The sequence below is a fragment of the Lissotriton helveticus genome, chromosome 2_1 (assembly GCF_964261635.1).
Source record: "Lissotriton helveticus chromosome 2_1, aLisHel1.1, whole genome shotgun sequence".
NCBI lineage: Eukaryota > Metazoa > Chordata > Amphibia > Caudata > Salamandridae > Lissotriton > Lissotriton helveticus.
In genome coordinates, this window is record NC_136059.1 from 1,110,540,625 (window position 1) to 1,110,564,129 (window position 23,505).

The window sequence follows — 23,505 nt, forward strand, 5'->3', positions numbered from 1 at the left end:
AACCTTTTATAGGCCACCTCGGAAAAAACTGTTAATTATACACCTCTTTTTACCCAATTTTTGGAGAAATAAATTGCCACATCAACTATTTTCTTGGTTTCCAGACTCCCTAACATGAGGGAGTAGGAGACGTACATTTGGTCAAGATTTCTTTTGTAGAAAAAAAAGTTATAAATACTTAAGTGCAACCTGCCCCAAACGTCAATAAAGGACTTAGGGATGCAAGCCTTCACTCTCACAAGGTGCCATACTTCAAGACAGGATCCCTAATCATCCTGGATTCCAGTCCAAGATGGATTTTGGTGCGGCTTTTCAGTTTCTGGTCTAGGTGAGCTAGGTTTAGTTGTACTGCTGTCTTTATTTTAGGTGTGCCAGGCTGGATTAAAATTGTGAGATGATGGGTGAAAATCTTTATTTAACCCCACTCTCACAAGATTAAAATATGCAATTAATGATGTTCTTAAGGCTCTGTCTATCCTCACAGATATTTTAAAATCTATCTGATTAATTAATGTGTTTCTGCCTATATGATGTGCCTGTCTCTGGTCACTAAGCTTTAGCAAGACGTTGACCCACAAAAGGTCTCCTTACACTGAGGGGGCACAATAATCCATTGTTTTTAAATGCAGGAAAAATGGATCCAACTTTCTGGTAACAACCATCTACCCTAACTGAATTTTTATTGCCCTTCTGTACTGTCAACTCCCTTCAAATGTTCCAGTCATTGAGAACCTGGGTTGTCCTTTGATTCTAACTCGTCTTTTGACCATTAAATATTTACTGTAGCCAAAACCACACATTAACATCTATATAACCTTTTTAAGATTGGACCCTTTTTAAGTACACCTGCCGATATGCATTTGGTATAGGCAGGAGTACTTCTCGACAAGGGTACTTAAATCTGTCTCAAGGCTCAATGAGCACACCTAGGGCAGTCCACATCTCTATCTGTTATGAAAGCTCAAAATCAAAGATCCATAAAAACGAGGGTCTTGTGTATAGAGTTGAAAGACAAGGATGGCGTGCCTCCTCTGTATATGATGAACCAATATCAGTTCCAACAATATACTAGAACCTTGTCCCCCCCATTGCAGATGCAAATCTCATTGTTCCAAAGTGGCACTGTGTAAAACTACGAGGGAAACTCATCAGTGTAGTAGATGGCAAACTATGGAATCAGCCGCCTGCCTTTTTGTGCTGCCTTAGCAACATTCTGGCTTTAACATGAACCACTTGCTAGAGAGCTGTGTTTAAAAAAAAAAAAATTCTGTTACTGTGTTGTAAGAGGTTTGATGGTAGGAATATCAAATAATTAAAATGAGGGGTTTGTGTTAGATGCTACTTTATATCTGATAGCTGTTTTTGCTTCCTAAATGGAGCTTGATCTGCCCTAGCATTGGTGTGCAGTATCAAGTAAAAATAAAAATCTTGCTGTGTGATCAGGTGTGTCATTAAGAAAGGCTGTTACAAGTGAACCTAAAAAAATAAATGTTAGGCCATCGCTGTGGGCCACTGTGTGGAAGTTTGTGCTCCCTGTGCCATCTAACTCGCCCATGTAGTTGGTAGCCCTCGCTGTGCGCTGCCCAGTGAGAAAAAAACAGGTCCAGGTCCAGCCTTTCCACATACACTGCTGCATCTGATTAATATAAGATCCTTGACAGATGTGGTCTTTGCTAATCTGCTCACAAGTGAGTCAACAAATACCATAGCATGGCCATCCTGCTCTTGGTTCCCACAGAGGGCCTTGCAGTCAAGGTGGGAGTCCGTAGAAACAGGGTAAACTCCTTGCACTCCCCTTTAAGGTGTAAAGTATGGTCACTGCCACCAATACCAGGCGTCACAAGGGTTTGTCTTGTAGACCCATGGAAGTCACATTCGTCAGAAAACGACACTCGTTCTTATCTACCTCCTCAGAGATTCCACTCTAATACATTAACGCATGCGTGGTCAGCCAATCAGATCACAGTGAACCAACTAGGCATACATGAAAATATTCTCTCATTGGTTCTTAAATCACACTTCCTTGGATGAAGAGGATACTTAATAGTAACAAGCATATCCGTAGGAAGGGTACCCTGCCAGTAATTATCTTAGGGTTCTAAGTTGGACAAAATGTACCTGTAAGATACAGGAACCCAATGCTGGTGTTTCTTCAAATAGACTAATAAAGCACATTTATATTTTAGTATTCATTGAGTACAATCACTTTTTAGATAACGGTTGTACAAATGCAGCTTACCGGGATATTGTTTTGGTGTTAGCTCCAACTTGTGTGACAGCTGCATGGCTCCTGTGGCATTATCAATGGTATAAACTTGAATAGAACCGCTGAGAAAAGCAACAGAAATGTGTACAAATGTTAAAAAACCTCTACTGTGTCCGGCATGTATAGATCTGCCAGCTGGTTCTCGAGCAACCAAACATATTACACAAAACAGAAATAATGGCGAAATAATACGTAGACATTATGTTTTGCAAAAAAGATATCCAAGGCTAACCAATCCAACACTAGTTTCGCAGCAATGAGAAAGGCAGGAGGGTGATCTTCCCAACGTGCTAAAAGCCAAGCTAGACACAACACAGCACTACCCATGCAACAATATGTATTTTTTCTTATGTTCATTTGCATGATACTTGGTATCATTTGTACGGTTCTGTGTTCCTTTTAGCTTTGGGAACCTTTTGAAGATCTGGAGGACATGCTGACCAGAGACAAAGTGGTTTGTTGACATTTATTTGATGGTCTTCCATGTTGTGCCCTATAGGTAGTGGAGGAGAGGTTGGAATAGGCTAAAAGGCCAAACTTACTTAGCTACATACTTCAAAATTCTACCCTTCATTCACCGACTTCACGCACGACTACTAAGCATCGCTGAAGCATTCAAGATCAATTGGCTTTAACTAGACGATCTCATACTTAGCTAGTCAGAAGCAGCTACAAAACACTGCGCAGCCAACCTTATTTTTCAGCTGGGTATCCCAGTCACGGTATACCGTCTACGTTACCTGCCAAGCCTCCAGGTGGCCAACGGTGAGGGACAATATTCTGTGCGAACTGTGGAAAAAAGCCGACGTTCCTCTCACCTATTTAGTCTACATCTGCCCGGTCCTCTTAATGGAAAGACAAAAGGCAACTGTTTAATATAAGGTGTATACAAACCTTCCGGCAAGCGATTTTTCGCTCAATGACACGCGTTTGGTGAAATTCCTGATGCTGGCAGGAAAGAAACTAAACGTTTGAGTATGAAACTGTGCCTGTGAATGTGAGTTATTTAGCCTGCGATAATTTAAGTTTCTCATATTTCTTAAAGCTATATGATTTTATTAGTTTTAATTTCAAATTTGTTTTTATTGGTTTTAAGGGCACAAAAAAAAAAGCAAGCAAGACAGTATATATGTAGCAGGCATATAAAGCGAGCGAGACAGACAGGCACGTCTTCTCTAAGAGTCGTCGAAGAAGCACGTAAAATATGCCAACACAGAGAGTCACTGCCGATGTCGCGGTGAAGATGCCATGTACGAAAGTCAATAAAACAAAACAAAAAGAAGAACCACCAAACCCCCCTCCCTGTACCCAACTTCCCCCCTCCTCCCCCCTCCCCGACCAGTATGCCGTTTATCCGGAACTTCTGGAGCGATACGCTCAGAGTGGTGTGTTTCAGGGCGTGTAAACTCAATGGGGCTCTCCCGGTGGGCCCGTGAGCCGTAGAATGCGGAGATATTTTGGGCATGTTATCTCGTGAAATTCTCTGGACAAGAGGGACAGAAGTGGTTGCCAGACCTTCTGATAGGAGTCGGCTGTGTGTGTGAGCGTGGCCTGGATGCGTTCCATACCTAAAGTGAACCATAATTTATGTAGCCAGCCGGTGTGGGTGGGTGTGGTGGCGGATCCCCAGAGTGACAGGATATGTTGTGACGCAGCTTGCATGGCAACGCCCATCTGTTTGCCGCGAGGAGATCTCAAAGGGAATGTAAGTGCGTTGGGCAGCCCCAGGATTGTGTATGCCTGGAAGCGCGGGATTTCAGTGTCAAAGGTGGAGTCGATGTCGTCCAGAACTGCTTTCCAATATGTCTGCAGTGCGGGGCAGTCCCACAGGATATGGGTCAAAGTGCCCCGTCCACCACAGCCCCTCCAACACAGCGCACTTCGAAGTGGATTGCCTCGATTGAGTCTAGCCGGAGTAAGATGCCAATACATGGCCAATTTCACCGCCGCCTCTCTGGCACTAGTATTGCGAGTCGTGTGTGCAGCCCTGCAGTATATGAATTCCCACTCCTTGGGCGATAGTGCTCTGCCAAGTTCCGCCTCCCAGCGCTTCTGTCCCGCTGTCTTACCTGGGCCGGCCACGGGAGATATCATTTTATAAAGGTCCGAAATAAGGTGCCTATCGGAGTCTTTTGTCACCAGCCATTTTTCGAATGGTGTCATTTGCCTACTAACTAGGGGGGCGTAATCCGGGCCCGTGAGCCAATGGCGGAGTTGAAAGTATTGGAACATGTGGGGCCTGGTGACACCGTAGCCTTGCGTGACGTCGGTGAGGGGGAGAAAGCCGTTTAAGTCAAAGAGGTGGCCGGCAGAACGGCAGTCCGCACCACGCCACTGTGGGAAGGCTTGAGGATCGGTGCCCGGCGGGAATGTCGGGTTGTCGAAGAGCGGAGTGAGTGGGGAGGGGAAAGTGGTTAGGTTTCTCTTGACCGCCACCGTGTCCCAGGTATTCATAATGGCGCGCGTGATGGGGGAGCGGAGGAGATATCGTGGTCTATGCTGGCGGGTTAGGAATGGGATCTTCCACAGTGACGTCTGGGCCATCGCTCTATCCTGAAAAAGCCACCTCTTCTCGGACTTGGGTCTGTACCACTCCACCAAGTAGCGGAGTTGTGAGGCTTGAAAGTATTGTAGGAGATTGGGGATCCCGAGACCCCCTTCGTCAACACCTCTGTACGCCACCTGTTTATGCAGTCGTGCGCGTTTCTTTTCCCAGATGAACTGGTGGAAAGCGGTCTGCAGGTCAGCAAGTGCGCCAGGTGGCGGTAGCACTGGGAGAGTCTGGAAGACATACAAGATCTTAGGTAATGCTGACATTTTAACTGCCGCTATGCGGCCTAGCAAGGAGAGGGGTTGTTTCGACCACCGTGTAAGGTCAGCTCGAATCTGGGAGGCGAGCGTTTTATAGTTAAGGGTCACCGTCGAGTCTGTGGAGGAGGTGAGAGTGATCCCCAAATATGGGAGCTACGGAGAAGATTGTAAGTCGCAACCAAAGTGCGGTGACGGGGTGTGAAGACGGGCGTTGCTACCCAGCGGCAAGATCAAGGACTTTCCCCGGTTGATTTTGAAGCCAGATATCGCTCCAAAATTCTCCAGCTCTTCCAGGAAGGCCGGTATAGAGTGGGAAGGGCGGTCAAGTGCGGCAATGATATCGTCGGCGTAAAGCCCCACCACGTGAGGTTCACGGCCGAAGGTTATGCCACTGATGCAGGGGTTGTCCCGGATTTTTTGCGCTAGGGGTTCCACGTACAGGGCGAACAGGAGGGGCGAGAGAGGACACCCCTGGCGTGTGCCACGTTGTATCTCGAAAGGTTCTGATTTAAGGCTGCCTAACCGTACTCGGGCCATAGGGTGGTGGTAGCAGCTCGCGATCCAGGCCTGAAATCGGTCGCCCAGCCCATAATGCTGTAGGACTTTCTGCAAATAGGTCCAGTCGACTCGGTCGAACGCCTTCTCCGCGTCGATTGCCAGTAGCGCCGAGTCCGAGTCCTGGAAGTGAGTCTTGTCCACGAGGTGCAGCAACCGCTTAGTATTATCACTGCATTGGCGGTTCGGGACAAAGCCCGACTGATCCGGTTCGAGGATACCCGGTAGGCAAGGGCCCAGGCGGGCCGCCAATACCCCCGTCAACAATTTCAGATCCAAATTAAGTAAGGAGATGGGGCGAAACGCCGCGCAGTGTGTCGGGGGATTGCCCGGTTTGGGCAACACCACTATCTCTGCCGCCAGCATATCCGGGGGTATGGAGCTCGGGCCTTCGAATGAATTAAATAACCTCGTGAGCACCGGAGCCAGTACCTGGCCAAAGAGTTTATAGAAGCCTGATGAAAATCCATCCGGTCCAGGAGATTTGAGCGGGCGTAAGCGTGAGATGGCGGCCAGGACTTCATCCAGGCGAATAGGAGCCTCCAAGGCCTCTGTGTTCGTCTGGGACAGTGGCGTGATGTCCGCCGAGCGCAAGTATGCATCGATGGCAGCAGGTGACACCTTATCCGCACTGTACAGGGAGGCGTAGAAGGAGCGAAAGGCATCGGCGACTTGCGACTCATCGGTAAGGGTCTCACCAGAGTCGTCGAGAAGAGTGGTGATTTTCGAGCGTTGGGTCTTGGCCTTCAAGGTACTGGCCAGGAGGCGTCCGGTGCGGTTGCCCCCTACATAGTAGGTATAGCGAAGTCGAAGGGCGGCGAATTCCGCTCTGTCAGTATCCAGGCCGGCCAATTGAGCCCTAGCGGCTTTCAGTTGACGCCAAATTCTCGGAGCGCAGGTGCGGCTGTGGGCTCTCTCTAATTCAGCTACTTGTGCTGTGAGGTCATCCCTTTTTTCTTTGCGGATCTTAGCGTCAGCAGCCGCAATGGCGATCAGTTCCCCCCTGACCACAGCCTTCAGGGCCCCCCAGAGAGCAGACACCGAGGTCGCGGGGCTATTATTTATAGCTAGGTAGTCCAATATGCATTGGTGGATTTGTTTATGAACGGCCGGCCGTTGCAAAAGGGGTTCGTTGAGCCGCCATGAACCACGGATGCGTGGAGTCCTGGGCATACTGAGCGTCAGCTCTACCGCATCATGGTCAGAGAGGGCCGCAGGGACAATAGAAACGTCCGTGACTTGAGGGGCCAGATCCGAAGAGCCCAAGAAGTGGTCTAAACGCGCGTATGTGTGGTGTACGTGGGAATAGAAGGTGAAGCGCGCTGTGTTGGGGTGTGCCGTCCTCCAGAGATCCACCAGACCCCTCTCCCGCAGCCATGACCCGCCCTCCGCAGATAGCGCTCCCGTGTCCCCATATCGGTGCCCAGATCTATCCTTATTCGTGTCCATGACCAAATTGAGGTCCCCCCTAATGAGCAGCTGAGAGTTAGGTGACTGAAATGTTTCAGAGAGTGCAGTTTTCAGGAACGGTTCCTGGCCTGTGTTTGGAGCATATATGGAGCCAATTGTCAGTGCCTTGTCCCCAATATGGAAGGTGTAAGCCAGGAGGCGTCCCTTAATTTCTCCCGTTTTGGCCCCCACCCTACCCCGAAAGCGCCGGGAGACTAGAACGGCCACCCCAGCCCTTTTAGATGGAAGTGAAGAAAAGAATTGTTGAGGAAAGATCCGGGAGCGCATCCTGTGCCAGTCTTTAGGTAGAAGGTGGGTTTCCTGCAATAAGCAGATGTCAGCTTCCGAGTGTTCTAGATATGAAATAACAGCTCTTCGTTTTATCGGGTTATTGAGGCCCTTTATGTTGAGTGACAATATCTTAAGCGTGTCAGTCATCGCGGGATAGTGCGAAGGCGGCAAAGCGTAGCAGCGCAGCCCGCCGTGGCACATAGTAAGCAATGGTTAACACCCGAAATTCGACGATGTCCTTTGGCATACTGGTCCCCACCCCAGTGCTCCACCCCGCCCCATCCACAACAGCGCACCCTCTCCCGGATCCCGTCCATTGGTTCCTGCCCTCAAAGCCCCCCCCAACCCCAAAAACCTCCCCAAACTTCGAACAGGCAAACCATAGGCACAAGTAAAAAACAGTTGTTGTCAGTGATATTGTGAACAACACCCCAGACCCTCCTCCCCTTCCCACCCTAACCCCAACTTGAGGACCCCACCCAGAAGTCATAGTCCCAGGCCTATCCATAGTCAGTTCAGGCCTGTAGGTTTAGAAGATGAAGGAGACTGTGGCAGTGGCGACCCATGTGGCCCCCCGCCCCTCACCCCCCCCCCCCCACTATGAGAACATGCAGTAAGAGCGGACCCCCAGCAGGACCAAATTCAGGGTTTCAGAGCGGTGTCTTTGACCACTGCTTCGATGGCCGCAGTGTGTTCTTTGGCGATTGTGTCCGGGTCCGGTCGGAGGTGGGTCTTAGGTGTGCGACGTCTCCGCACTTGTTGCCAGCCGTCTCTGGAAGATTGCGTCCCGGTATGTTGGGAGGATCCCGGGGAAGGTGACCCCTCTGATGCGTCGTCGGGCAGTTCAAGGCCCAGTAGGGAACAGGTGTCCTGAAGCGAACGGAGCTGGTGCAGGGTTCCTTCCCATTTGAAGATTAAGCGAAATGGATGGCCCCAGGAGTATGGCACCCCCTTTTCTCTCAGGAATGTGGTGGCCACCCTAAAGTCTTTGCGCTTCTGCAGTGGTATAGCTGATAAGTCCTGGTAAAGTTCAACAGGGCTGTCGCGAAAGCGAAGGGGTTGCGCCCTACGTGATTCCCGAAGGATCCTTTCTTTCAGGGGAAAGTCCGGTAGGAATGCCAAGATGTCTGGGGGGGGCGCTGGGGCCCGGCGGGGCATCCCCACCCTGTGTGCCCGGTCTATGCGAATGGGAAAGTCAGCAGGTTCTCCCAGGACTTCGCGGAAAAGGTCCTGGAGGTACATCGTGACGCTATTCCCTTCTGTTTTCGATGGCACTCCCCGAACCCGTATGTTGTTCCGCCGGGAACGGTTCTCGAGGTCCTCCGTGTGAGCTTGGAGGTCCACCTGTTGCTCCCGAAGGCGGAGGACCTCTTGTTGAAGGTGTTCCAGTTCGTCACCACGTGCATGGTTGGAGTCTTCTACCGCCGCAACTCTTTCCCCCAGTCCATCCAGGTCTCGGCGCAGTTCCCTCTGGTCACTCACTAGTTCCTGTTTCAAAGTTTGGAAATCATCACGGAGTGTGTTGAACAGGCTTTCCAAGAACGACTTTGTGATGGGGGCTTCCTCAGAGGACTTGTTGGGGGTAGTCGCAGATGTCGATGGCGACGTAGGCGTTTGGGACTTCTCGCCTTTAGTGGATGACTTCAGGAGAAGCTCATTAATCGGTCGGACCCCTCTGCGTGTAGCGTTGGACATTGTGCCGTGACAATCCAGGCCGCTCGAGGTCAGTCCACTCCCTCCACCGTCACCAAGGAGAAGCAGCAGCTGAGGAGCACCGGCGTGAGTCAAAGCAAGGCACCGCCCCCGGGGCCAACCGCAGGAATTTGTGAGGTGTCCACGTGGCACCCCTCGGGCCTCACTGCCGCCCGTCTACTCCCCTCTAGCAGGTCCCAGCGGGCGAGGGGGGGGAATAACGACTGGGTGTCCTCTCTCCTCCCGCCAGGGGCACGATCACCAGGCCCCTCGAGCGCCCCCTCCTCACCTCTGAGCATGTGGCTGCCCAACCGTCTCGCAGGCCTCATGCAGTGGGCTTCGCTCGGTCGGGCCGGGGCGCTGGCACTCTGATTCTGCAGATTGGGTCCGCTCTCAGTCTTCCCAGGCGGCGGCACGAAAGCGGGCACACTCCAGCCGGACCCGTGGGGATCGTCTCGTTTGTGGCTGCGCCACACAGGCCCAAACCGGGGCCGCAGGTCGGCACTCCGACGTGGGGCGTCTTTTAGCAGCAGATGGCCTGGTAGGGGATGAGTCCGCGCTGCGCCGAGCGCTCGCGATGTGAGCAAGGTCTCCCCTCTGGCGTCTACACAGGAGGCCGACCGGCCGCCGCCGGGTGCACATCAGCAGATGCCCACTGCAGGGTAGGCCCAAGCCGGGGTCCAAAGCAGCGCGCGCACGGGCCGCAGTCCGCCCTGTGTGCAGGCACAGGGCCTCGGTGTCCCACGTGGGTTCGGGGTGGAGGCGGCTCAGCGCCGGTGGCAGTGCCGGAGGGGCTCACCAACGTGGGCAGTAGAGCGTGTGGCCGCTCCAGCGTTTCCTGTCGGCCCCTCACCGGCCGCAGGCCCAGACCGGGGGCTGGATTTGGGCTTTGCCCGGGCCGCAGTTCCCTCCGGCCGCGGGGGGTGACTCTCCGTAGGCGGCCCCCCCCCGTGCCTCGGGGGGTCTCTGGTACTGAGGGCGCGACCCGGATCGCAGCCGCGATCTGTGCAGGCGGGTCGGCCGGCTCTGGCACGGGAGCTGGTCCGATTTTATTAGTTTTAAACTAATTAATCACGTATTGCTGTACACTAATGTTAATGTTTTGTATCTAATCTTTCAAATGTTTAAAGTTATGATGCATTAACAAAGAAATTGTCAATTTGCCAATGCATTGAAGTGAATAGCAGCTCACCATTTAAATAGCTATTATTGCTCGTCACATATTGAGCTCAAAACATATGTAATATGAAATGCTGAGAGAGCCTGCACTAGCTGAACTTCAAAGTGATCTTCGCACGAGCCAAACCACTAAGATATACCAAAGAAGGCAACGTCCAATTAGACGAATATGTTGACTCGATCATTTAATCAAATACTACTCATTTACAAATCAGTTTGAGGCAATTGTTTCCACTGGTACCAGAGCACACTATTCACAAGTATACACAGTGACAGCTGGTGACATCTGAAAGTGGTAGGGCGTAAAAGGTAGGGATGACGTTTAAGAAGCAAGCGAGCCCTACATTTCCTTTTACTTTTGCCATGTCATCATTATTTTGAATAAAAATGTACCCCATCAAACCCATATGTACAGATGCACAATTATAACCGGAACACTGACCACTACTCTGTGCGCTCTGCAGAGAGGCCAGGGATTGGATGAGCATTAAGATTTCGTAGTGGTCAGGATTCTGAGCTTCGTCGATAGCTATCTATTTGGGAGAGATCCGTTGAGGAAGAAGTCTATGAGCTGCCTTTTGAATTTTAAGAAGGTGGTGGTGGTCCTGATAGGGACTGGGATGGAGTTCCATATTCTGGGCGCATTTCCTGAGAAGGTTTGAGATAGGGTTTTTTTGTTTGCGAGTTTTCGGAAGAATGAGGAGTAGAATGTTTGTGCTCATAAGGTGCAAGTGATTTCAGATATCGTACAGGATCTCCGAAAGATTTGTTTGTGCTCCTAAGGGACCTTGTTTGGGCTGCCTTCCTGAGTTTGGAAGCCAGGTATGCAGGTTTTCCAGTGTGCAGGGCTTTTTGCGTGAGACAGGCAGTTCTGAAATTGGCACGCATTTTGATTAGGAGCCATTTTAGGTCTCTGAGAGCCGGGGAGTTGTGTTCGTATTTCTTGACTCCGGTGACCATTCTTGTTGCCGAATTCAGAGTTGATCTGAGGGGAACAAGGTGAAACTTTGCTGTTCCTGTGAGAGTTGCATTCCCGTAGTCTAGTCTGGACAGCACTAGGGAGTGAGTGACTTGTTTGAGGTCGTAGGAAGGGTTTTATTTTATTGAGAAGTTTTAGGTTTAGGAAGGCACTCTTTGCGGTGATTTTGATGTGTTTTGTCATGTCTAATTTTGGGTCCAGAGTAATTCCCAGCGACTTTACGGAATCGGCCAGGGTGAGGTTGCAGTTGTGAGCATCAATGGCTTCTAGCCATTCTGTTATTTGGGGGTTCTGCTCCTTGTTGGAAATGAGGAGGATTTCAGTTTTATCTTGGTTGAGTTTCATGTGATTGAGGGATAGCCAGCGTTGGACTTCCCTTAGAGTGTTGTTTAGGTAATAAATGTCGAAGATGGAGGGGGTTTCAAGATAGATCTGTGTATCGTCCGCATAGAGGTGGAAGGGGATGTTGTTGTTTTTTTTAGTAGGGTGGTGAGGGGTTCCATGTATATGTTGAATAGTTGTGGGGAGAGAACTGATCCTTGGGGGACATCCCTGCTGATGGGGATTAGGTCAGACATGTGGTTTTTTATTTTTATTCGTTGGGTGCGGTTCTGCAGGAATGAGGAGAACCACTGTAAGACCACATCAACAAGAGTTGCATGGAGAAGAGCAGAGGAGTGTAGAGTAGAGTGGTGTAGAGTGAAGTGAAGTAGAGTGGCAGTGTGGAGTGGCATAGAGTGGAGTGGTGTAAAGTGGAGTACTGTGTCAGAGTAAAGTGGAGTTAAGCGGCGTCGAGTTGAGCGGCGTAGAGTTGAGCGGCGTAGAGTTGAGCGGCGTAGAGTTGAGCGGCGTAGAGTTGAGCGGCGTAGAGTTGAGCGGCGTAGAGTTGAGCGGCGTAGAGGGGTGTGGCGTAGAGTGGAGTAAAGTGTTGTAAAGTAGCATAGAATGGATAGGCGTAGAATGTAGAAGCATGATGCAGAGTGGAGTGGTGTACAGTGGAATAAAACATAGTAGAGTGGAGCAGCACAGAGTGGCATAGTGTACAGGCGCAATGTAGAGTGGCATAGAGCGGCGCAGTGTCAGAGCGGAGAGACCGTCAGAGCAGAGAGAGCATCAGAGTGGAGGGAGGGGCACAGAGTGGAGGGAGGCACACAGAGTGGAGGGAGGCACACAGAGTGGAGGGAGGCACACAGAGTGGAGGGAGGCACACAGAGTGGAGGGAGGCACACAGAGTGGAGGGAGGCACACAGAGTGGAGGGAGGCACACAGAGTGGAGGGAGGCCCACAGAGTGGAGGGAGTGGCATAGAGTGGAGGGAGTGGTATAGAGTGGAGGGAGTGGTATAGAGTGGAGGGAGTGGTATAGAGTGGAGGGAGTGGTATAGAGTGGAGGGAGGGGCATAGAGTGGAGGGAGTGGTATAGAGTGGAGGGAGTGGTATAGAGTGGAGGGAGTGGTATAGAGTGGAGGGAGTGGTATAGAGTGGAGGGAGGGGCATAGAGTGGAGTAGAGTGGGGTTGCTTCGAGTGGAATAAAATGTCCTAGATTGGAGTGGTACAGTGGAGTGTCGTAAAATGGAGAGGAAATGAGGGCCACAGAGTGCTGTGGAGTGGCATAGAGTAGAGTGGTATAGATTGGTTTGGCATAGAAAGGAGAGTAGCGTGGTACAGTGGAGTAGCGTGTCATAGAACGTCAGAGTGGAGTAAAGTGGCATATAATGGTGTAAAGGAACCTGTATAGAGTGTCAGAGTGTTGTAGAGTGGAGTGGAGTGGAGTGTCAAAGTAGAAGGCCGTGGAGGGGCAAAAAGAGAAGTAGCATGGAGTGCAGCAGCGTAAACTGGGATAGATTAGAGTAAAGTGTCATAGAGTGGATTGTCGTGGAGCAGCATAGAGTCGTAAAGTAGAGTGACTTTAAGTGAAAGAGAGTGGACAAGAGTTATAGAGTGGCATAGAGTCGTGGTGTAGAGTGTAGTAGAAGAGACTGGTGTAGAGTAGCGTACAGTGCAGAAGTCTGACGTGGATTATAGTGGAGTGGATTAAAGTGTCAGAGTGTAGTCATGTAGAGTGGATTAAAGTGTCAGAGTGGAGTCATGTAGAGTGGAGTAAAATGGCCTAGAGTGTCGTAGAGTGGAGTGGCATATAGAGTCAATGAGTAGTGTGGAGTCGAGTGGCACCAAGTGGAGTCGCGTGGTGTTGAGTGGAGTGGCATAGAGTGGAGTGGCGTCGAGTGGCATAGAAGTGGAGTGGAGTGGAGTCGAGTGGCATAGAAGTGGAGTGGAGTCGAGTGGCATAGAGTGGAGTGGAGTCGAGTGGCATAGAGTGGAGTAGAGGGGCACAGAGTGGAGCCGAGGGGCACAGAGTGGAGTTGTGGGGCACAGAGTGGAGTCGAGTGGAGTTGAATGGAGTGACAGAGTTGAGTGGCATAGAGTGGTGTCGAGTGGCACAGGGTGGCGTTGAGTGGCACTGAGTGTCGTCAAGTGGCACAGTGTGGCATTGAGTGGCACAGAGTGGAGTCGAGTGGCGCTGATTGGAGCAGAGTCGAGTGGGGCCAAGTGGCATAGAGTGGAGTCGAGTGGCGTTGAGTGGCATAGAGTGGTGTTGGGTGGCATAGAGTGGTGTCAAGTGGCACAGAGTGGTGTCAAGTGGCACAGAGTGGAGTCGAGTGGCATAGAGTGGAGTCGGGTGGGGTTGAGTGGACTGGCATATAGTGGAGTGGCACAGCGTGGTGTTGAATGGCACAGAGTGGTGTTGAATGGCACAGAGTGGCGTCAAATGGCACAGAGTGGCGTCAAATGGCACAGAGTGGCGTCAAATGGCACAGAGTGGCGTCAAATGGCACAGAGTGGCGTCAAATGGCACAGAGTGGCGTCAAATGGCACAGAGTGGCGTCAAATGGCACAGAGTGGCGTCAAATGGCACAGAGTGGCGTCAAATGGCACAGAGTGGCGTCAAGTGGCACAGAGTGGAGTCGAGTGGCATAGAGTGGAGTCGGGTGGGGTTGAGTGGACTGGCATATAGTGGAGTGGCACAGCGTGGTGTTGAATGGCACAGAGTGGTGTTGAATGGCACAGAGTGGCGTTGAATGGCACAGAGTGGCGTTGAATGGCACAGAGTGGCGTCAAATGGCACAGAGTGGCGTCAAATGGCACAGAGTGGCGTCAAATGGCACAGAGTGGCGTCAAATGGCACAGAGTGGCGTCAAATGGCACAGAGTGGCGTCAAATGGCACAGAGTGGCGTCAAATGGCACAGAGTGGCGTCGAATGGCACAGAGTGGCGTCGAATGGCACAGAGTGGCGTCGAATGGCACAGAGTGGCGTCGAGTGGCACAGAGTGGTGTTGAGTGGTGTAGAGTGGCACAGAGTGGTGTAGAGTGGCACAGAGTGGTGTAGAGTGGCACAGAGTGGAGTCATGCAGTCGAGTGACAGAGTGGAGTGGAACATAGTGGAGTTGAGTGGCACAGAGTGGAGTCAAGTGGCACAGGGTGGCAGCGAGTGGCACAGAGTGGCAGAGTGGAATGGCAGAGCGGAGTCTTGCAGAGCGGAGTCTTGCAGAGCGGAGTCTTGCAGAGTGGAGTCTTGCAGAGTGGAGTCTTATACAGAAGAGTGGCGTAGAGAAGAGTGGCGTAGACAAGAGGGGCGTGATCTAGTGGCATGGTGTATAGTGGAGTGACGTAGACTGGAGTGGCATAGAGTGGATTATGCATGGCGTGTTGGCACACTGTCATTACAGACAACACATTTTCAAATATGACCTTTAAATTTGCACATACAGTTTTACTGACAAAAGTATACAGCGCATTCACCATAATGTGTGGAAATGGCAACACTTAGTGGATTGATTTGTTTTGATCGTAATAAAATATGTTTTCACCAGTCTTCAGAATCACAAAAAAATGTGCTTCATTTGTGGTTTCCTAATTCTGATATATTCTGAACTAGTTTTCCAGTTAGTTTTCTGACATTTAAATTTTGCTGTGCTAGGAAAACCCCTTTATTTTCCCAACGAAAATACCCAACAAGACTGTTGCATAAACCCTTTCACTTTGAAGTCAGAGAAAGAAAAGGAAACCCTAATCTCCCTCAGAAAATATATAGCTTGACATTTGACCTCTGTCTTTGAACGCACAGCAATTGTGACAAGATAAGAACAAAATGTAATGGTTTGTTTACAAAAACGAGCACTGGTGGAAGAATACAAGGAGCGAGTCAGAGAGGTCGTAAACCAGCTATGCTCCACAAGAGGGGCAAAAACATGCTGGACTGCCTAAAACAAAGAAGACGGCAGATAGAAAGCAAACAAATTTGTTTAACAAATGGTAAGCAATGTGTGGAATTGCATTCCCACAGAAGCTTTCAAGATGTCCCAAAGAAGTCTTTTCAGTGCTGGCTGGTAGGCTTCGGCCTAAAAAGAACTCCGACAAGAAACCACCGAACTCTTCTTCCATGTGTACCAAAAGCACTTTCACGAAAAGGTCTGCAGAAATGCTTCCAATTACCCTGAATCCTCTACTACATTCTGTTAAGCAACGTAGGTCTTACTTTGCCAAAATCCCACTAATACATCACCATTAAAAAAAATGTCAGCACTTGCTAATGCAAATGTATAATCTAAAGCTGAAATATGATTTAATGGAATGTTCATACAAAGTAAAGTATGGGGAGTGCACCATTCAATATGATGTAAACAACATTTTGCTAAACATAAAACATTTTTTGTCTACAATGTCACTATTTACTAGTGTACATACAAGTGGTCAACTGAATAAAAGTATTTAACTGGCGTATAGTTTACCTGGGACAATATTAGCCATTTTCACAAGGGATGAATTATAAACAATGTAACACATACGTTTAGTAAATGGCTAGAACACCTAGGTTACTATCATTGAACATATAGATAAATTAAACCTATAAATTGCCTATGAAATAATATATTCATTGATTTAAACAATTTAATTATGAGATTCTAAAAAAGACTCACTTCTTCGGGACTGGCAGTCAATAAAACATCTTATGTTGCACTATTCATTGTCTGAGGTTTTATAGTCTTTTCACTAGGCATAGTTCACAATGTAATTAATTATTCTTGAAAACATGTCTTCCCAGTTAAATAAAGCTTTAATGTATAAACAGTAAGAAACAATGATGGCAGTAACAGTACCAGCTCATCTCCTTATTCCAAATTTCACAAGTATAATCCATGTAAAGTAGACGTATAACTTGTCTTCGACTTGGACATAACTGAAACAGTTTTCACATTACTACAGTAAGATGTCTCCTACCCCACTGAAATTAAAATAGTTGATCTGGAAACAGTTCTGAGCTAATAAAGAAGTGCATGAAACAGCAGCTTTTTTAAATACATACATGGTGATAAGAAAATACTAATTTGTCAAGAACTGAGAAGCAGACATCAGCCCTACTATCAAATTCACCTACCAGCATAGGAAATGGTCATTTTGTAGAAAATGATTCATAACTTACTTGGCACATCCAAATGCCATCAGCCTGTATTTGTTGTTCACTGCCACGCAAGTACCATCAACAACATCCTGCGCCCACACGCCACGAAGATGCTACAAGAAAAAAAATCGAATTTTTTTGAAAAAGGTGCATAATGTTTTTGTTTTGGCTTTACTACTTATTGGACAAAAGGAAAGTAGGTGTTTCGGGTTATGCAGTTTAGAAAAATAGATTTCTATGTAGATAGCCTCATGTGTTTGTATCGGCTGCTTGCCTACCTTCTATCATTTCCCTGAGAGACCTGTGATATCTGAACAGGGCTTTCAAGTCTTGGAAGTTGGAGGCCTGAGACGGGAGAGTCCAGCACACTGAGGTGGCACTGCCTATGTGGGGACTGTAAGTCACAGAAAGGCTAGCAATTGTTAGATCAGCTAGGGCATGCAGATTCTGATGAATTACATGAATAAACGGTTTAGGTGCTTGTTGATTTCCCTTGTGCTTCATCTTTCTGTAGGCATAATTAGTATATTAATGTATACGGCTGTTGCTGCAATGACAAGACAAGTGGAGTTCCAGGTTCAGACTTTCCATTCCACATAAAGTGAGCTGGGTGTTCCCACTAGCCAGCCACGCCAAGCAATTTGACAAAGCAGATGGCCAGTGCAAGTCCCCCTCGAAACATTGACCCATAAAAAAGCAAATCTGAAGCTGACCAATAAAACGGCTGAAATTAGTCACCTTACAGAAGACATAGTATCATGATTAGATGACAAGTACAAGTCTCAAACCAGTGGCTGCACGTGAAAAGTCTTGCCAATGTTGGAACATTGTACAACAGTGCTTAAAAAGGTGTATTATATACTAGCAAACTTTCCAGCAAATTGTAGTCTTATCAAAACATGAACCCATCACATGCATTGCTGCTTAGGAGGTACAAGACCTGCAAAATGCCAATCAACAGCTGATTTAATATCAAGCGTTCCATACAGTAGCTGGGATGAGGCTCAGAGAAGAGTAACAGATTATGCAGAATGGATGGTGAAGGATCCAACAAGGGATAAACAAGGGCCTTGAACTTCCACACAATTAACTTCAACATCTGGGCAGTTTTATGGTGGGTGGTTAAAAATCAAACGGAAAACCCTTACACTTTGGCCCAAAATAGCTTCTTTTGAACTGTAAACAAAATTGAGTTCTGATGGCAAGGCACAGCCTGCTCCACTTAACAATAGTGGGGCAACTGTGGATCTACCCAGCATTTAGATTGAAATCATAGTCAAGGCACCATTCAGTTCATTACTGTGGCTTGCTTTCATATTTCCTTTATTCTGGGAAAACAATAGTATGCCTGCTGATCTGAGCTGTAGGATGCCCCAGTTATTTTTTATCCCCATGTCTCTTGGCAGAAGACAATGTCATCGGTCAGAATATGTGAGCTGTATTCAACAAAGTGGTAGTGAACCCCAAAAATATTTCGGATCAGATACCCATGCTTAGGCATCAGACAAGTGGAAATCTAATGAGCGCAGGAAAAGATATTCATATATTTATCTGGAACACCTGAAATATTCGTAGAGACCAGACTTTCCAAGGCAAAATACTTGGCACCAACATTCACTGGCCAACTTACTGGCATGGTCAGGTTTTTTTTTAAATCCAATTTAAGTAACATTTTCATGCTAAAACATTGATTAGTCTTGAGTTAGTGTATTTCTTTCCATGTAGCAAAATGTTTTAAAGTAAGATGCCAGACCCACACTGCATTCATGCCATCATCAAACTGGGCAGCTCAACATCACTTCCAAAACTAACGTTATGACCTGCAGCAGTGGTTTAAATCAAACTTTGATAATAAACAGGCAAAATAAATTCTGTTTGAAGAAGAAAAACAAAGCAATAGGTATAAAAAAAAGAGTAATTATCCCGGACAAGTTTACTGTTTGGAAAACAAATACTAACGAAAAGAGAGGCAGCAGTTCACCAACTATTTTTGCCAATTTAATGTCCACTTACACATCCATTTCTCCCCTAAATCACTGCAAAAAACTGTCTGCAGACCCCTGTATTTCATATTCACCTTTGTGACTGGTTCAGATGTGTGAAACAGTATTTTCCTGTATGCAATGCAATATAGAAAAGGCCTGTAAAACCACAGCAAGACCTCAATATGCTTGCTTAGCAATGCCATTTTCAATGGCTAGCTATTGGGGCAGAATAGGACTCGAGGGTTTGTACCCACAATCTGTAAGCACATCTGTATGCTGATCAAGTAAATATTTATGACATCTTGTTTGCCAAATTGCTATGTTCTCAAAAAGCACAGGTTTGCTGCTGACGCATGAGGAGAACCACCGCCTACTCAGTGGCATTTCAAACTCGCAAAACAGCAAAGTAAAAAGGTTTTATGGAACAAATTACCAAAGAGCCTTAGGAGGTCAAGAGCCCATGCGTTAGCATGCCTGCTGTAGTGATCTGTGTACAGCTCACTGTTGCAGTTTAAAAGACAGAGGATGAAGCTACACATGCTAAAACCCCATCAGGGACCAGTAACAAAACAGTAGCATGTGTTGCCACCTTATTCTATAGCAGGGCTAGAGGTAAGAAACAGTCACATCTTTCAGTCATCATTAATGGCCATCATTAAGGTTCTCTCCAGTCCAAATGGAAGGAAAGGTGTAGGAGTTGACTGGTTTACATTCAGCTTATCATCAGCTTCTTTGTGTTTCTCTATGGCATTAATGAATTCATAGAGAGAACCTAACTCGGGGGTGTTGTTGTGCCCTCACCTTGCCCCGCAGGATCACCGCTGCAGTTTGCCGCTTGCCGAGCGCCGCATCGAGGAAGGCAGAGCATGTTGGACTACACTGCCCAGGACCCTCAGCGGCCGGAAGCCGCGCACCGGGATATCGCGCCAGGAGGCGCATAAAGAACAGCGCTTCCCCCGGCAGAGCGGGGGAGAGAGAACCTAACTCGGGGGTGTTGTTGTGCCCTCACCTTGCCCCGCAGGATCACCGCTGCAGGTTGCCGCTTGCCGCTTGCCGAGCGCCGCATCGAGGAAGGCAGAGCCTGTTGGACTACACTGCCCAGGACCCTCAGCGGCCGGAAGCCGCGCACCGGGATATCGCGCAAGGAGGCGCATAAAGAACAGCGCTTCCCCCCGCGTCGCGGGAGCAGCCCGGGAGAAGCCCGGGACAAGGGCGGGACAGTCTATGACAGTCATAGACAGGAAGAGGCAGGGCTGGGCCATACCTCCTGGCAACAACAGTGTCCTGGAGCCTACAAGACATTCGCATTGGGTAAAGTGTTGGATGTAATTATTGACACATCCTCGTTCATATTGAATTGGATTTTCCACCCCAGTTGTACAAATTGTGGCTATTGATTAAACCATGCCTAGTGGCACAAGGGAAAAATTTATATCGGGGGTAGGGCCTATCGACAATTATCTTGTTAAGATGGTTAATAAAATAAACAACGACAGGAGGGCCTCTCTGGGGAGGGGTAGTCCTCCCAATTTTATACAAGATCCTCCGATCATTGTGGAGACCCTGCCTGAGGCTGCCACCCCCATTAAGGAGCCCACTGGGATAACAACGGTGGTTGCTCAAGTTCACATTGAGCCCCCCGTAGCCGATATTACCATGGCTAGCGACGATAACGAGAGCGAAGAGGTTTTGCCCATCACTAGACCTGTTAGAAATTGCAGGAAACAACAAAACAAAAGGGGAGGGAAGCACTCGAAAAGAAGGGCTGAAACTCCCTTACAACCACAGATCAATTCAGTTGAGTCCCCCAATATACAGGATACTTGTAATGTGGCCAGTAATTCATTAAGCACGGATAATTTTTCTGACTTACTTCGATCTTTGGAACGAAGTTTGAAGCTAAATTAGATCAATATGTCCAACCCCTTGTGCCTAAACTCGACTGTGTCACCGCCGAAGTAAAAAGGTTAGGAGAATTGCTGTCCAAACATATATCTCTGACCGACAGTAATAAACTGGGGGTGACGGCCCAGGGAGGTACAGAGCAAGGAGCTAGAGGAGGGACTGAGCAGGCAGCAAGCGTTGCAAATCAGCAGCATTCTACCCAGCCTATAACAAGAACCGTCCCAGCTCTAGTTTCTTCAGCCCCCTCCACTACTGTGAGTTTAGCTACACGAACAATAGCAGGGGCCGATGTAACATCTAGCATTAATCCGGCGAGGAAATGTAAATCCATTAACCTTCCGCCGGAGTGCACTCCGTACGTAATTCTCCTAACCAATGTTCCTGCCCATGACACGCATTCAGCTCAGACACCTGAGGAATCGCATGATTCCCTTAAATACAAAACTGTGTCGTGGCTGAACAGGCGGTGTGGTTTCCCTACAAATTTTGCCCCCGATATCATAACAACTAGAAGGGCAAATTGGATAGGGCCCTCCAGAAAGACGTGCGATGGGGACTGTGTAATCGTTAACTTTAGACACCCACAACATGTGGCGACAGTTCTGTTAAGGGCCGCCTCTATGACCCATGATACGAATAGCATCAGTGTGCGACCACTTGTTTTTTTTAATAATCATCCCTTTAGAGTGCCCCCTCAAAGTGCGAGAATGAGACCACACACACCTGCTTTGGCTCAGACTCCGGCTTCTCCTCGTAGATCCGGTGGAGAGATTTATCTTAACTATGGGTCTAACATTGCCACCCAAAATAGATTTGATGTACTCTCTGGCTTAGAACTATGTGATTGACGAGAGGCTAGTGAGGGTATTAGAGAAGAGTCCCTCACAGATTTGGTTTCCCCGGCACCGGATTTCCTCACTCAGTCTCTGATTCCTCCTACCAATCATTGTAACCCTGTAACTATGTATCACGGGGAAGGGGAAACGGTTAAGTTACTAAGCTGGAATATCGCTGGTCTGCGTTCTAAGAGAGAGGACAGAAACTGGTTGAACTTTGTCAAGGATTACGATATTGTGGCTCTTCAAGAGACTTGGGACAAAGACTGTGAATTTTGGTTGGACTGTTTCACCTCGCACTTTGTCCCTGCGCTAAGATCTTCTGCCGGGAGAGATATAGGGGGATTAGTGTTATTAGTCTCTGTGAATGTTAGGGGGAAAGTTAAAAGAGTAGACTGTGTCTCCAATAATTTCCTTATTTTGGAAGTAAACACCACAAATAACTCTAAAATAATCTTAGTGAACTGTTATAATTCGCATCAAGTGGATTTCCCAAATGAACATCTGGTATGGTTAACTGAATTTTTAAAAGATTATAATGCTAAGCAAACCTCTTTTTGCCAATATATCTTGTTGGGTGATTTTAATGTGCATTTATGTAGCCAGAATTGCCTTTTATCTGATAATGACGGGCCAGAGTTCACATCCCCGCAACATTTCGAGCATTCTAACAAGGGTGAAGCTCTGGGGAACCTTTTGTCTAACAATGATTTGTTTGAAGCAGGGTTTTCGGATAAAAGTACTCGTGCTGCCACTTTTATAGGCAGGGATTGTGAATCAATTATTGACTACATATTTCTTTCTTCAGGTCTTTTAAAATATGTCATTTCATATAATGCTATACAGTCTTCGTTTAGTGACCACAATCCAGTGGTAATTGTGTTGATAAATGTTTTTTTTCTTTTAAACAAACTTGTTACGACACTGGCAGTAGTGGAAGTGAAAGCCAAAGATCAGGGGAGGAGGGTTAAGTGGAGCAAGGTGGTGCCTGAGGACTTTTTGAACACTATTATCGTTAAGGCTGCTCATGATTTAAACATCTGTGGAGACCCCCTTTCCAATGGGAAGGAGGTTATAACCTCCTATGAAGCTATTTGCTCCCAAGTAGCCAAAGAACTTACATCCAAAAGTCGATCCACTAAAATCAAATCGGTAAAGGGTTGGTTCGACCATAATTGTACCAAATCGCACAACCTCCTCAAAAAAGCTCTTCAGGAGCAACCAAGGAACAAGTCTCTGGTTCCCAGCTCAGAAGAGAGTACACCAGAGCATTACTGGTAAGGAAAAAGGAAATTAAACAAGAAGCGTGGGAGGAGCTTATGGACAAAGCAACCCTAAAAGATAGTGCTAAATTCTGGTCCATTATTAACACGCCCCTGTTCTCTAACACACAAAATAATGTTTTGGAAGTTAACATAGCAGAGGAGGACTGGTTGAGCCACTTTAAACAAATCTGCCTCAGACCCTCCTGATACGCCAGTAAGATTTTACATAGCAGAAGTTATTAAAGCAATTGAAGGTACAGCAGGACGAAAGGCTCCAGGTCCCGATGGGGTTCCCTCAGATATGTACAAGGCTAACCCGTTGTACTGGGCAAACATTTTGACTAATGTCTTTAATACCTCGGCCTGTGTAGGATTCCCCAAATCTTGGTCCCGATCGATAATAATCCCAGTGTTCAAGAAGGGTCAAAGGGGAGACCCCAGATGCTATAGGCCTATATCCTTGCTGGATTCCTCCATAAAAATCTTGGGGAAGGTCATCCTGGCAAGGATAACAGGGTGGGCAACTGACAACAACATACTGTCAGATGCCCAGTATGGCTTTAGAGCAGGGAGGAGCACGGAGAACCAATGTTTGAACGTACACCTAATAATAGCTAAATATACCAAGGCAGCCAGGGGCTCTATCTTCCTGGGCTTCATGGACCTGTCGACGGCTTTTGACCTAGTTAATAGGTCAAAGCTGTGGACAATGCTCCTGGAGTTGGGCCTGGATCGGCCTCTTGTTTCTTTTTTGGCCGAGTTGCATAAAGACCTAAATGCCTCAATTAGGATGACGAATGAGGGCAAATGTACGTCAAGTTTTAAGTCTGG

General features: G+C 47.9%; 1 protein-coding gene across 2 annotated transcripts in view; it reads right to left on the bottom strand.

The window, feature by feature from the left end:
* Positions 1-23,505, bottom strand: part of RIC1 (RIC1 partner of RAB6A GEF complex) — an 882,831-nt gene that overhangs the window by 330,976 nt on the left and 528,350 nt on the right. For both annotated transcript variants that reach the window (XM_078675923.1, XM_078675922.1), the window contains exons 7-8: positions 16,705-16,796; positions 2,240-2,328 (exon numbers count right to left, since the gene is read on the bottom strand). In XM_078675923.1, coding sequence (XP_078532049.1) covers positions 2,240-2,328; positions 16,705-16,796 — 181 coding nt within the window. The remainder of the gene's footprint in view (positions 1-2,239; positions 2,329-16,704; positions 16,797-23,505) is intronic.